The sequence below is a fragment of the Amblyomma mixtum genome, chromosome 3 (assembly GCF_055824585.1).
Source record: "Amblyomma mixtum isolate Tamu chromosome 3, ASM5582458v1, whole genome shotgun sequence".
In the NCBI taxonomy this organism is placed as follows: Eukaryota; Metazoa; Arthropoda; class Arachnida; order Ixodida; family Ixodidae; genus Amblyomma; species Amblyomma mixtum.
In genome coordinates this window covers 311236719-311249026 of record NC_143014.1, presented here as the reverse complement: position 1 = coordinate 311249026, position 12308 = coordinate 311236719, and the positions used below count along the sequence as shown (strand labels likewise).

At 51.5% G+C, this 12308-nt stretch overlaps 1 protein-coding gene across 1 annotated transcript; it reads left to right on the top strand.

Annotated features, from left to right (window-relative positions):
• The first annotated feature begins 280 nt into the window (after window positions 1-280).
• Window positions 281-11681, top strand: LOC149355601 (leucine-rich repeat-containing protein 20-like). The gene is made up of 4 exons (XM_089583941.1): window positions 281-445; window positions 6916-7059; window positions 7779-7946; window positions 8968-11681. Exons 1-4 carry the CDS (start codon window positions 340-342, stop codon window positions 9147-9149), a joined length of 600 nt encoding a protein of 199 aa, XP_089440067.1. The 5' UTR covers window positions 281-339; the 3' UTR covers window positions 9150-11681.
• The last annotated feature ends 627 nt before the right edge of the window (window positions 11682-12308 follow it).

Here is a 12308-nt window from a genome sequence, read left to right as displayed (position 1 = left end):
CGTGCGGCGCAGGGAGGCGAGGTGTTCCCTGCGCTAATTCCGGCTCGACCTCGTGTGACACCCGCCGCCGGGAAACGCTGCGGGTGAGAAAGAAGGGTGCGCTGCGAAACCCGGGGCTGCCGACCTCAACCAAGAAAAACAGGCAGAAAAGAAGGGGTGGCCAAAGCCCTTCCAGGATCAGAGCCCCGGGTTTTCCGTCGTTGGCTCGGGTCCGAGGTCAGCTGATTCCCGTTGCGCAGGGAGCAAGGGGGCGCCGGGTAGTATATTTAGGGCGGCTAGCGGACCAGCGCCGTCAGAGAGCAGAAACTCGCCGTTCCTTCGTCGTGTGTGCATAGCAAGATGCCCCCGCCGTCGCAGCAACAGGTGGACATTGTCGGCGGTGCCGGCAAGGCCGTCATCAAGGTGGTCCATCGGTGTACCGACGCCACGGAGAACCAGAACCTGGGTGAGCGCACCTCCACGTGCCTCCCCGCAAGCCTGCTCAACGCCCTCCTCACGTTCGGGAGGCTTGCGGCAAGGGCGACGCATTCCGTTCGTTCGCATGACAGGATACGAGTCAACTTGAGGAATATACGCGAGGCTGCCTAGGAGTCGATAATTATACGCCGACGAGGAAAAAGAAACGGGTCAGATGACATGACACGCGCCCAGGACCTACGATGATATGTACAAATTGTGCCTGCCCCTTTCGGTTGCTTGTTGGTATGGAAAAGCATGTCGTCCTTCTATTGCCATGCGAGTGTGGACGACCAGCAGCGGGATGGGGCTCTGATCAGAATGGGTTTGCCACTCCTCCAGAGCGATGTCAAAGAGAGTTTTAGCATAGCTTAGACGTATGCTCGATTATTACCGTTTGTCTGCTTCGCACGCGCAGTAGCAGGCGCGCGCCTGACCTGGCCATGCAGCTGCTACCACGCGTGCGCAGTAGGCAACCGGTAGTCAGGTATGCGTCTACATAGTCCGCTATGCTAAATCTCTATATTATCATTCTTGCGGTCAAAACCGCTGTCGATCTGCTGGCTTGGCGTCCTATCATTATCCACTTGCTGAATATGGGCCGCATAGCAGTGGCGGCTTGCATGAACAGCAAGCATACCCTTTGGGGCAATCTGGCTATAAGATTAGGCTCTGTTTCCCAGTTTGGCGTCACGGACGGCCCGATAAATACCGATTTACAGCACTTCTGCGTTTACGACGAGAGTGCATGCCCGTCCACTACCGGGATTCCGGTAATGGACGTATAATGGACGTGGCGTGCGTATGAAGTGAACGCACGCCTATTGAAAGCGCCAACAAACTTTGTCCATCAGTGCGAGCTCGACACCCGAAGCTCGAGAACTGGTTTTTCATTACCGATGTATTTGGGCGCATGAACTTCTCTGTCAAACTTCCTTAGAGACAGGTTCGTATGCTGGCAACCTGCCGCATTGAGGCGGTGGTATATACGTGAACACAACTGCCTCGCTCCGAACATCCTGCTGGTTACATGAGGCACGAAGCCGATGGCTCCAGTCTGGGCCGTGTTTCCTGTGGCGATTACGGAGCACTCGGCAAAATATAGCGAGCAGGACCGCCGGCAGGGTGAAGGTGCTGAAGGTGGGATATCGCCCCGTGGTAGCGCATAACTGCTTGCTCTGTTCACTGGGCCTGACACATCAAGCATTGTAACATGCGCCCACACAACAAAAGTGATTTCGCGCAGATGTTATATTACCTACTAGGTTATTTATTGTTTCCATTTCCGCCACCAGGGTGCACTTTACGGTATGCCAAAGCGTCACTCCGTCAGTACCCTGCCGTGTTCTTACGATGTATGGCGACCCATGCGCAGTCGGTTCACGGTAACGTTAAGCTGTCTTGTAATTAAGCGATTGGAAATTCAGCTAATTAGGTCCTTGAATGTTCACCTTTGTATTTTTATAGCAACTTCTAATTCTTGGCGGGAAACAATCCCAAAGAAATACTCGTTGAAAAAAAAAAGATTGCCAAGGCCACACGTGAAACGTTGTATGCAACGTTTAAAACCCAGTTTCCTATGAAATCTATCGAGGCTATTTTCGTTTGTTTATTTTTTCAAGCTCACTTAGATAGTATGCTATCCTTCTGCCTACGCGGCCATGTTCGCTAATAAGGTCCGGGTGAGCTCTACACTACTGATGCAGAAGTGTTGACGCGGAGTGCATACCTTAAAATGGGTCTTCAAAAATGTCGTCTGCAAGCCGGAGAATTCATTTCTTCTCAATAATGCACCGCGAAGCACACAAAAAAAAAAAGTTAAGAATCAGTACCTACCCAGGCGTAAGAAGGTTTACACAGTGCTCGCCTCGCCCCTCCGGCGTCGCGAGCCCGGAGGCAGGGGCGAAAGTGACTCATCCCAGCGCACGGAGAACTAAAGCGCGCGAAACAACTCGAGCCAGGTGGTGACGTTGCTTCGGCAGCTGGGAGAGACGCAGCCGCCACGAGTAAACAGTCGCGCCCGCCATCGAGAGCGTTCGAGTCGTGGTTCGAATACATGCTTTCTCGTCTTCCGTCTACGGCGGACGCGCTGACAGGTGGCGCAGGAGGTGGTCTGTTGCGGACGCCATGACTACCAGGAAAGAGCTAGCAACAGCTGCGCTGCACGAACAATAAAATTCGCTCATGTGCAGACATCGGCGGGCTTAGGGCGCTGGTGCCGTCTGTGCTGACTCAGGGAGAGGCAATCCCGCACCGCTCTCTGCGTCACTATCGGCTCGCCGGTCGCGGGTGCTTTTCGACGGCCGGCGTCTCGGGTATACCGCGTCCCCACTCGCCCCCCACCGCGACGACTTCTGTCGTGCAGCGCTGAGAGCTTTTCCAGTGGATCCAGGACGACCTAGCCGCGGACACTGCTTGCGTTTAGGAAATTCAGAAAGACATTTTCTTGCGCTTGCACGAACCCTATGTCGCTCGTCGACGAAAACAACGCGCTTCCTTCCTTAGGACGCGTCTGGAGAGGTACACGGAGGCCCTGAAATAAAGATTTGTTTTGAGGAAAGGAAAGGGCACATCAACTGCCTCCCTTCTCGGTGGGCATCAAACCACGTAGTGAGGAAATAGTCGAAGGAAGGAGTGAAAGGAAAAGGAGAATAGGAGGCGCCGTAGTGGTAGGCTCCGGAATAGTTTCGACCACCCGGGATCTTTAACGTGCACCGACCAGTTACTCGACACAAAGCGTGAGTTTTAAACGTCGCTCGCGACTGGTCCCCTAATATACCGGCCAAAATGTGGTAACGCCGTCTTAATATGAGAGAAATGGCGCAATTTCCTTCTTTAAAACTTACTGCGTGCGTGTCATGCGGCTTCATTGATGGCAAATTTGTGTTACCAACCGCAGTTATCATCCAGAGCGAGCCCAATGGCTGAAATCCGGATGCCGTTCTGGGTACACAAAAATTGTGAAGTGCAGGTCCAGAATGCATTAAAACTGCCCTACTTTTCGCCTCCTACGGGGTGGCCAAGTGAGAGCGATAGCTGTGCTTGAACCTCGCTCTCTAAACGCTTCCGCTCTCAGGCTCACGTGCATTACATCCTTCAGAGCCACATCAAAAACTTGCACTAGATCACTACTGGCTCTCGCTGAATTGCAAGACTGCGGTTTTCAGAGCGTCGCCTCATCAGAGTCGTCAAAGACAGTATAGCAATAAGAACTTAAGAAACAGGCAAAATCAGCCTTTTTTCCTTAAAGCAAAAATAGCACCTCAAAGAGCCACTTTTACTGACATACGTTGTATGGGCTATGAAAACAATTAAATATAAAAACGCCTTGCCCGCTGCAGCGAGCAGACTGAGTCTATGGCCGAGACATGATGTTCACCTTCAAAATTTCGCAGGCCACCCAGTCTGGCCCCGCAGTGCGGCTCGTGTAGTTGGAAAAAAAAACTCCTCTTCCCCACTGTGCCAAAAGCGCGACTAGGTCTCTCCGCTGTATAGCCCAGGTACGAACCCGGCGGCTTGGAAAAAACTTGAAATGTGCGGTGCGCTGAAGCCACTTGCCACCAGCGACGGTGCTTGAAACTTGGCAGAAAACTGCGTCGTACACCTTATAACCTGCTTTTGTGTGGCAGCGCAATGAAAACACGCAGTAACGCAAGTGCGGAGAGGCTGGATTTGTAAACTAAGTGATTGCAGGGTGAGTGCAAAGAGCTGAGCGCTAATCGTATTGCAGGCAGCGATAGGAGCGCTGCCAACAGCAGCGTGAGAGCTCTTAGTCATCGATAGTGTAGACTATAACAAAGGGCACTGAATTTCTTTCATGCCTCCTTCGAAGACGAATAATTTTTCCTTGAGGTCGCCATGCCTACGAAGGCGGCGTCAGGGCGAGGTCTGTACGTTGCAACGGTTCTTGTTCTGGTATTCTGCTCCCTTCAATACGGCGTGTAGCTTAGTGCTTAAGCCTAAGCGCACCAGGCGTTAAGCCGTTAAGAGCACCTGGCAGCCCCTCCTTGGAGCAGAAAAGTTCCCGCGCATGCCGCACAATCTACCTCTACGAAGCAGGTACGCCGCCAGACTCCGGTCGGCGCCCAGGGATAATTAGGCTTCTGATAAAAAAAAAACGCTATTCCGGTGGCGGCCATATGTCATAACATAAAATCGGTATAGTCATTTGTCAAAAACATCGAGTTTTGCTTCTCAGCCGAGTACAGTGGAGCTCTTGTAGCACCCATGGATGACTTGCGGAAGTGGGATGACGAGAGTAACTATCGGCTTCGGGAGATTTCGTTCGGTCCGGACGCAAAACACGCGACACTGCGTGGCCCAGAAGCAAACCCCGTTGGCTGTGTTCATGTTTTTCTCCGTAACGTGGTGCGTACGGGGAAAACGGAGAATTTGAAACGCAGTGGCCTCCCACGCCCTTTGGAACACTGCCGGGCTTTCGCCACCGGAAGGGGCAACCAGCGGCAAAGCCCGGTTCTGCAAGCGAGGACACGGCGATATGCAGAGTGAACCGAGTAATTGGCGCTCTCCTTTAGCAAATCTTATTTGCAGTCGAGAAGAGAGAGCTGTGGCCCTTTTATACGAATTTTCCCGAGCGGGTCCAGAAAACCTCTTATATGCCTTCTTCGTGCCACTATATTTTGCATTATGACTTGGTTAAGTTTGTTGTATACAAGTTAGAGTTGCAGGCAGGCGGTGCTTTGTTTTTCTTCTCTGTTCCACGCCTGCTGCCCGCGCAAGCAGTGTTGAAGGGGGCTTTCTGCTGGACGCGGATTCGTTCGCTGTGCGGTGCGATATCGAGCGCGGCCCTGGAGGCGATCGCAGGACGGCGCCCACAGCGACACGTGCTCTTGCTACCCAGCGCTGGCGCAGCTTCAGTTCGCGGAACCTCCTCGGTCCGCCCAGCGAGTCACGTGCGGTGCCTCATGACGCGCGACGGCAGACACCTGGCGAGGGGGAGAGTGGCGTCGCGCAAGGACTTGGCAAAGGACGCAGAAGCAAAGCGCCCAAACGGAGAGGCCGCGCCGGAAACGAGTGCCAGGAACGGGCCGGCTTTTGCGCCCTGGGCACGAGTTCAAGAACACGGAGTGCGCAACATCTCCCTCGCTGCGCTTGGCACGGCGCTCTTCGTCGCTGCGCCGTTGCATATTGACGACAAAACAAACCGCAAGACGCTCGCAAATAACGAAATGCACAAGCGAACCGAGGCGCGCATATTGTCGTCAGGAAGCTGCAATAAGGGTGAGCGGCTCAAGAACAAGGGGGTCCGTCTGACGCGCGCGGCCGAGTCTTTCAAAAGCGTTGCGCCCGTTCTAAAATAAGCGGCCTGTTGCCGGACCGCCGAGTGACGGAAAGCCTCCGACCGCTGGCCCGGCAACTGCTCCCTGCGCAGCTCACCTAAGCCTGCGGACGCGCACTTGAGGGAGCGCCATCTGCGAGGCGCCTGCTCTGATGTCCCGACACTTCTGAGACACGCGCCACTGCAGTCAAAAGAGCCCGGCGACAACTGACGAAGGGTTTCACTGCATGTGGCCAGAATAGCGAAGCATCGCGCTCTTAGTAAATAATCGGGCTCCACAATGCTCACGTTGGGGATATAAGACACGGAAGTTGGCCAAAATGGCGCTTCTTTTAGCGTTTTAGCAAAGGAAGGCGAACTCGGACAAGGCGCACTGCATGTTGCGCCCTACAGGATTCGAGACTGCACACGACTGCCTACTTTGATTCTCTTCAGTATTTGTCGATTGCGCACTGTCGCGAAGTGGCAACCGAACGTACGAAGGATAGCTTGGTTTCATGTCACGCTCTATACAAACAAGTAGTAGTTTGTATGTCAGCAATCGCCAGCTGTGTATTTTGTTTTTCTTGTTTGGTCACTGCGCTAAAAAGTATTATTAAGTGTTTTGATCCCTCCTTTCAGTGCTGTTCGCCTGTCGTCTAACTGACCTCTAGATGACTGAATAAAGAACAGTTCCTCAGCTGAACAGAGATTAGATTGGGTTAAAGAAAAATAATTGCACTGCCCGCATGCTCAGCAGAACACACGTTTCTGCTGGTACCGCTGCCACGCTTTCCACTTGTAGCAGTAGCGAGTTGGAAAATAAATAATTTGACCAGCGCTCCTATATTTTATCTGCTTTCATACAGCGGGCCGCTTCATGCCCGCTTAAGAAGAGCTTGCATCAGCCCGTGATGTCCAGAAAGAAAGAAAAATAGAGCCAGAGGTTGACATTTGAGGTTATTTAACCCATGACGTGTAATTGCTTCAGACAAGTCGCCCAGTTGCCCCTGACTGAAGTGTTAAGCTGCTAGTTGCAAGGGAACTCGAGCATCACATATGAGGAACGGAGGCTCACTTGATACGAGAATACTGTCTACGATGACGTTTACAGACACTCGTTCCGATATTCAAGCAAGCATGCTTGGCGCAGCTGCTCACTGACATGTGAACCTTCGCAGATCTCTCGGAGTGCCAGCTGATGTCGTTTCCGGACGCCATCTTCCACCTGATGAGGAACACACGTGTGCTGGCCTGCGACCTGTCGAGCAACGTGCTGCGCAAGATACCGCCCAAGCTGCCGCTCAAGTTCACCCACATTACAGGTGCGCGCCACTCTGTGCGTCTTTACCTGGTTAAACCCACGGCAGAGAGTGGGCAGGGAAGACGGCATACTTAGAAAACATACAGTTAACAAAGGGCCGGAGGGAAGCCTCAGTCTGCTATAGAAGGATACAACTCAAGGACGAAGTGGCAAATATCCCTTATAGGAGGCCCACCAGCCAATGGCGTCGACCGATTCTTGTGACGCGGTGGTCAATCCTCTCTGACCTGCTAGCGTGGAGTCGTACGGGGGCTTGAAAGAGGATTCACCGAGGTGCGATAAAATTCAGTCGGTGCCATTGGCTGGAGGGGGCTCCTTTGAGGGGCATTCGCCGCTGAGTTCTTTGAGCTGCATCCTACTACAGCCGAAGTTTCGACTAGACTAGTCTTGTGGAAACGATCGCTAGCGGACTAAAGCTTCCACCCCGCCCATTGCTCATTTCGTTTGCTGTTCAATACTATTGCTAAACGGGCGAGTTGGGTGTACATTCTTGAGGGCAACCACGCAATAGACAAGGACGAAAGAGGGAAGAACGCGGGACGAGCGCTGTCTTCCTCCCTCTTTCGTCCCCGTCTTTTGCATTGTTACCCTGAAGAATGTTTGCTGTGTTAGGCCTGGCCGGCCTCACGGCCAGGTCCTGTATCGCACAGTGACCTATACCGTTGTTCCACTGAGTGCTTCCGACGGCGCGATTGAGTTTCCTGCGATGCAACCACGCAGAGCTGAACCTGTCGCACAACCGGCTGAGCAGCCTGCCAGAGGAGCTGAAAGAGCTGCCAGAGCTTCGGCGGCTGGACATCTCGTACAATGACTACATGTCCATGCCTTGGGTCATCTTCCGCCTACCCAGGCTCACCTACTTGGACGCCCGCAAGAACTATATCTCGGGTGAGCTGCCCTTCATCACCTGATATAACACAATGCTGCCGGCTTCCCTCCCGGAAGCCATGGCTCTCTTGTGAGGGAGTCCCCACCTGCGGGTTCCGAATGTGACGCTCATGCTCCTTGGGATAAGCGGTTATCGTCTGCATCTTTACACTGATGCGGGCTAAACAGATCACGTACAGGTCCCTTTATCTCCTTAACGGCTGCACGAGCAGGAGGCTCCAGCTGACTGTGGGAATACCGGAATCGAAAGTAAGCGTGATAAATAACAAAGAAAATCACCCAAGTACTCACAGAGAGCGATTCTAAATAAATTGGCGCTTTTCAGACAGATGAGACCAGCATCATATTGAGCGTTTTTAGGTTTAAGCATTTAAACGGCAACGCGTTAAGCCGAGAGGAACTGCAGTAACTAGCACCATTTACATTTGGTAAGCACCATTTTTAAGTTGACAGTTAAAAGAACTCATTTGACTAAGGAACATTGTAGGGCTAGTTGTCTAAAGGCTAGGGCTAGTAAAAAGGAAGTAGGTGCCCGTAGTGCTCCAGTATGTCTTCCCACAGTGCTCCTGGATTCCTTGGCTGTTTTATTTTTTATGTATGGTTGCAAAACCAAACATTTTCAGCTGTTTTAACGCTAGTTACGGGAGTCTTTGAACATCTGTTCAACGTATTAAGTTTGGCCACATGTAGTTACCAAGTTGAATGTTGAATTGTATCTGTATACATAAGGAATACCTATTACGCTTGCTAGAGAACACAGGCGCTTGGAGGCCGAGCCCACACTGCTGTATTGAAGGCTGCTCCTTTGCTAAACGGTGAAAAGTGATAAGCTTTAGCTCGGCAACCGAAACATTTCTCTCCTGATTCGACAATTTGCTGCGCCTTCGCGCTGCCGCAGTCTAGCGATGATAAAAAGCTAGTGTCCAGCACGGACGAGCTCAGCTGTTTCCGGAGGGACCGGCCGGAAACTTCTGAGCTACGCGTGCACGACCAATTGTGACCCACGGTTTCTGGGGCGCAGACGTGGAAGCATCGCGGCTGCGCTCGGTGAGCACGCTCCGCGAGGTCCACCTGGAGGAGAACCCGCTGTCGGAGGACGCCTGCCGCCGGCTGGAGAACATCTCGCAGATGGTGGTCCACGTCACGCCCCCGGGCTCATCCGACTCGGACGACGACGACTTCTCGGGCGACGACGAGAAGTGAGCGCCGCCCCGCTCGGCGACTCCGGAAGTGCCCTGCCGCCGTATTTGTGATATCGCAGACTGAGACAGCCACTGTGACAAACTGCGGACACCCGGTGCGGGGACACGCGTTGCCCTACCAAGGTGCGCGGAAGCTGTGGTCGTCCTTCTCATGGCCTCGCTTAAAGCTCGAGCACCGTAGCTCCCAGAAGGAAAAAAAAAGTCACTATGCGATGCTCATTTAAGTAAGCGTAAAAAAAAAGTGGTAGTACAAGTCACTGTGCGCTCATCTCGCACGAAGACCGGTCTTCTTCGTGTTAAACGGCGCCTGCACAGAGGTGCGAGGCGCCCATGGGTAGTTTTAGCGCCACATCACGTGTTCAGTGCGCTGCGGGATACGTTACGGTCCCAGAATCGGCGCCAACAGAAACGTCAATTCTGGATGAATTTGCATTTAGTTTTTACCGGTAAACAGACGAGAAAAAAAAATCGTTCGTTTTCAAGCGCACCATGTTCCTAAAGTGTAAAAAGAAATAACGCGAACTTTTTAAGAACCATACTTGTGATCACTTTCCCGTCTTTCAATAGAAACAGTGTATGCTACAAGGACGTGGCATGAGTGCTTTATTGAGCGCATCATGGCGGTATACCAAGCCTGTCGCAGGTGGCATTAGATGCTTAAGCGGTAAATGTATCTCATGCATAGCTGAAGCGAGTAAAGCCGGCCGGCACTTCACGGAAAGCGGCGCCTCAGCTTTGACGAGGTGTGTTTGGCGCGCATGGGTGATCATATTTTGTAAATACTGAGTCAAACGAGTTTGTGACGAGGACTGTACATATGTTCGTAGAGGCATTTGAGGTATTTATTTCTGTGTACATACAGATACTTATTTTGCATACTCCGATGAAGAGATACTCAGATTCAGAGCTTGTGTATGGCTCGTGAGTGTGGCTTGCGCCCCGCCTTTTTTCCATATCGCAGTTCGCCGCTGGCCTTCGCCTGCAAATTTCAGTACAGATGAAGAGACTTGCTTCGTGCATCGAACGCAGGATAAGCAGTCGGTGCATTAAGCCTCATTCCCAGTGTCACTTGTGACTCACTGAAAACATTTATGTGACTAGATTACGTAGACCTTTGCACTGAAATTAGCTTAAACCCTAGGTCACAACACTGCAATGTTTGTCGTAGAATCAGAATTTCTTTTGTAACAAACACCAAGGTCCATTTGTTCGCAATACAATAAGGTGCAGCAGGGGCTCGTATCTCGAAGGTTGCAGTAGGGCTATGATGTGAAGGAAATTCTACGGCGTCGCATTGTGCGAAAATGCCATTAAAGGTTCTGTGGTGTGAAAGCAGACAAAACGATTCTGATGAAGAAACTGAGCTCGCTCATACTGAATTGCCACAAGTGGAGACAATTTCATGAGAATATATGTACCTGGAACAGTTGGTTACAATCATCTGAATACATTATTTTATAGCGCACTTAGAAGAGGACAAGTATACGAAACCGCATGCGCTCTTGTCATATTTCTATTTACTTGTTGTGGTTTCAGTGCGCCAAAAATTGTCTTCAAATGACCTGAGTTAGATTTGAAAATGCACCATGTTTCGATTCATTCTGTAGAAGCCCAAATCAGAACAAAGCAGGAGTGGAATGCCAAGAGAGGAGGCGTTAATGCGAATCGAGCCGTTCGGAGGAACGCCATTCCATGTTGCCAGACCACGAATGGTGTGACGTTCATCTCGCTCCCCAGTGCGAAGCTGGATTCCTTCAGATGAAGGCCCGCCCGTGTTGTGATGTTGTGCTCGTTCCGTGTTTTGTACACTGTGGGCAGAGATGTGTTGCCGCTCACTCTAGTCATAAATGTGCTGCCAAATCAAGACCGGCGTGAAATGTAAGCCAACCACCTGGTCGCATTTGAACGCGTTGAGCGCATAGCTTCCGATACCTGTGCGTACACCAAAGGAACGAGAAGCCATATTACTACGCTTCTGCGACAGCTTCGTTGGGGGTGGTCTATGGTATAGCGAGGGCCTTTCCGACCATTACGTTACGAAGAGCCTGTCTCAAAGACCTGAGCGCAAGCAAATCGGAGGCCGTTCGTGGTGAACAACCGCTGTGCGGCCAGCCACGAAGCGTGCAAACCGCTTCGTGAAGCCTGGTCCGCTGACGGCCCGACACTGGCCGGTACAGGAGGCCTGCCGCGAAGCGTAGCGGGGCCTGCGACGGAGCAGCACTTTCCGCATAGAGCCGAGTGAGAACGGTTTTTCTCGAGAGGAAATACTCAGAGACAGCAGGTTGCAGGAGGCACAAGTCATGTATTGTGTGTTTAGTGGTTACCCTTTAGTGTGTGCGTCTTTTCTTGCATGTCTTTTTTTCTTTTCTGTTCAGTGTTCATGTGGTTGCAAATACATTGAGTTTGTACACGACATGATTTGAACAACCTTTGTAGTCAACTTCTGTCGGCTGCAAGATCAGCCGATCTTTTGTTGAAAATAATGCAAAGTGACGCTGGAAGCGCAATAAACGATGCATCTTTTGTAGAGAAATCGCTGCCTCATGGTTTTTATTGACGTGCACATATGAGGAGAGGTCGGTGGCTCATATAGTGACACCGGCTATCCCTTGAAAGCGGGCTTAACCGTCACTTAGCACGCTAACAGCAACATACAACATGCAGTACAATAGAACAATACACAACACGGAGCACGTCGTTAAAAGCTATAAACATTAAAAGAACTGAATATGAAAGCCCGAATGCAGAGTACATACCAAGGTGAGCAACGTGCTGAGCAGCGCTAACTGCTCAGAGAGCACATTGCAGCCACTACACTGCAGTAAGAAAAAATTCAGGGGCACTTTGACTGTCTAAAGTGCGCAGAGGCGAAAGCGTTTTCCGCACCACTTTCGCTGCTTCTGTGACACTGGTGGCGTCCCATATAATCGAGTACTAATTACTAAGTGATGACAAATCACTAATTAATGCTTAATTACTGATTTATGCCTGAATACTAATTCACTGCTAATTAATGACGCTTAAGTTTCGTCTGTACGAGTGGAACGCGACAGCGTGTTGTAGTGCTGCCAGGGAGTCCACGGAACGCCACCACCTGTTCGGCGCGATGCCTTGCCCTTTGAACACAACGCTTTTTGAGGATAAGAAATGGCGTAGTAAT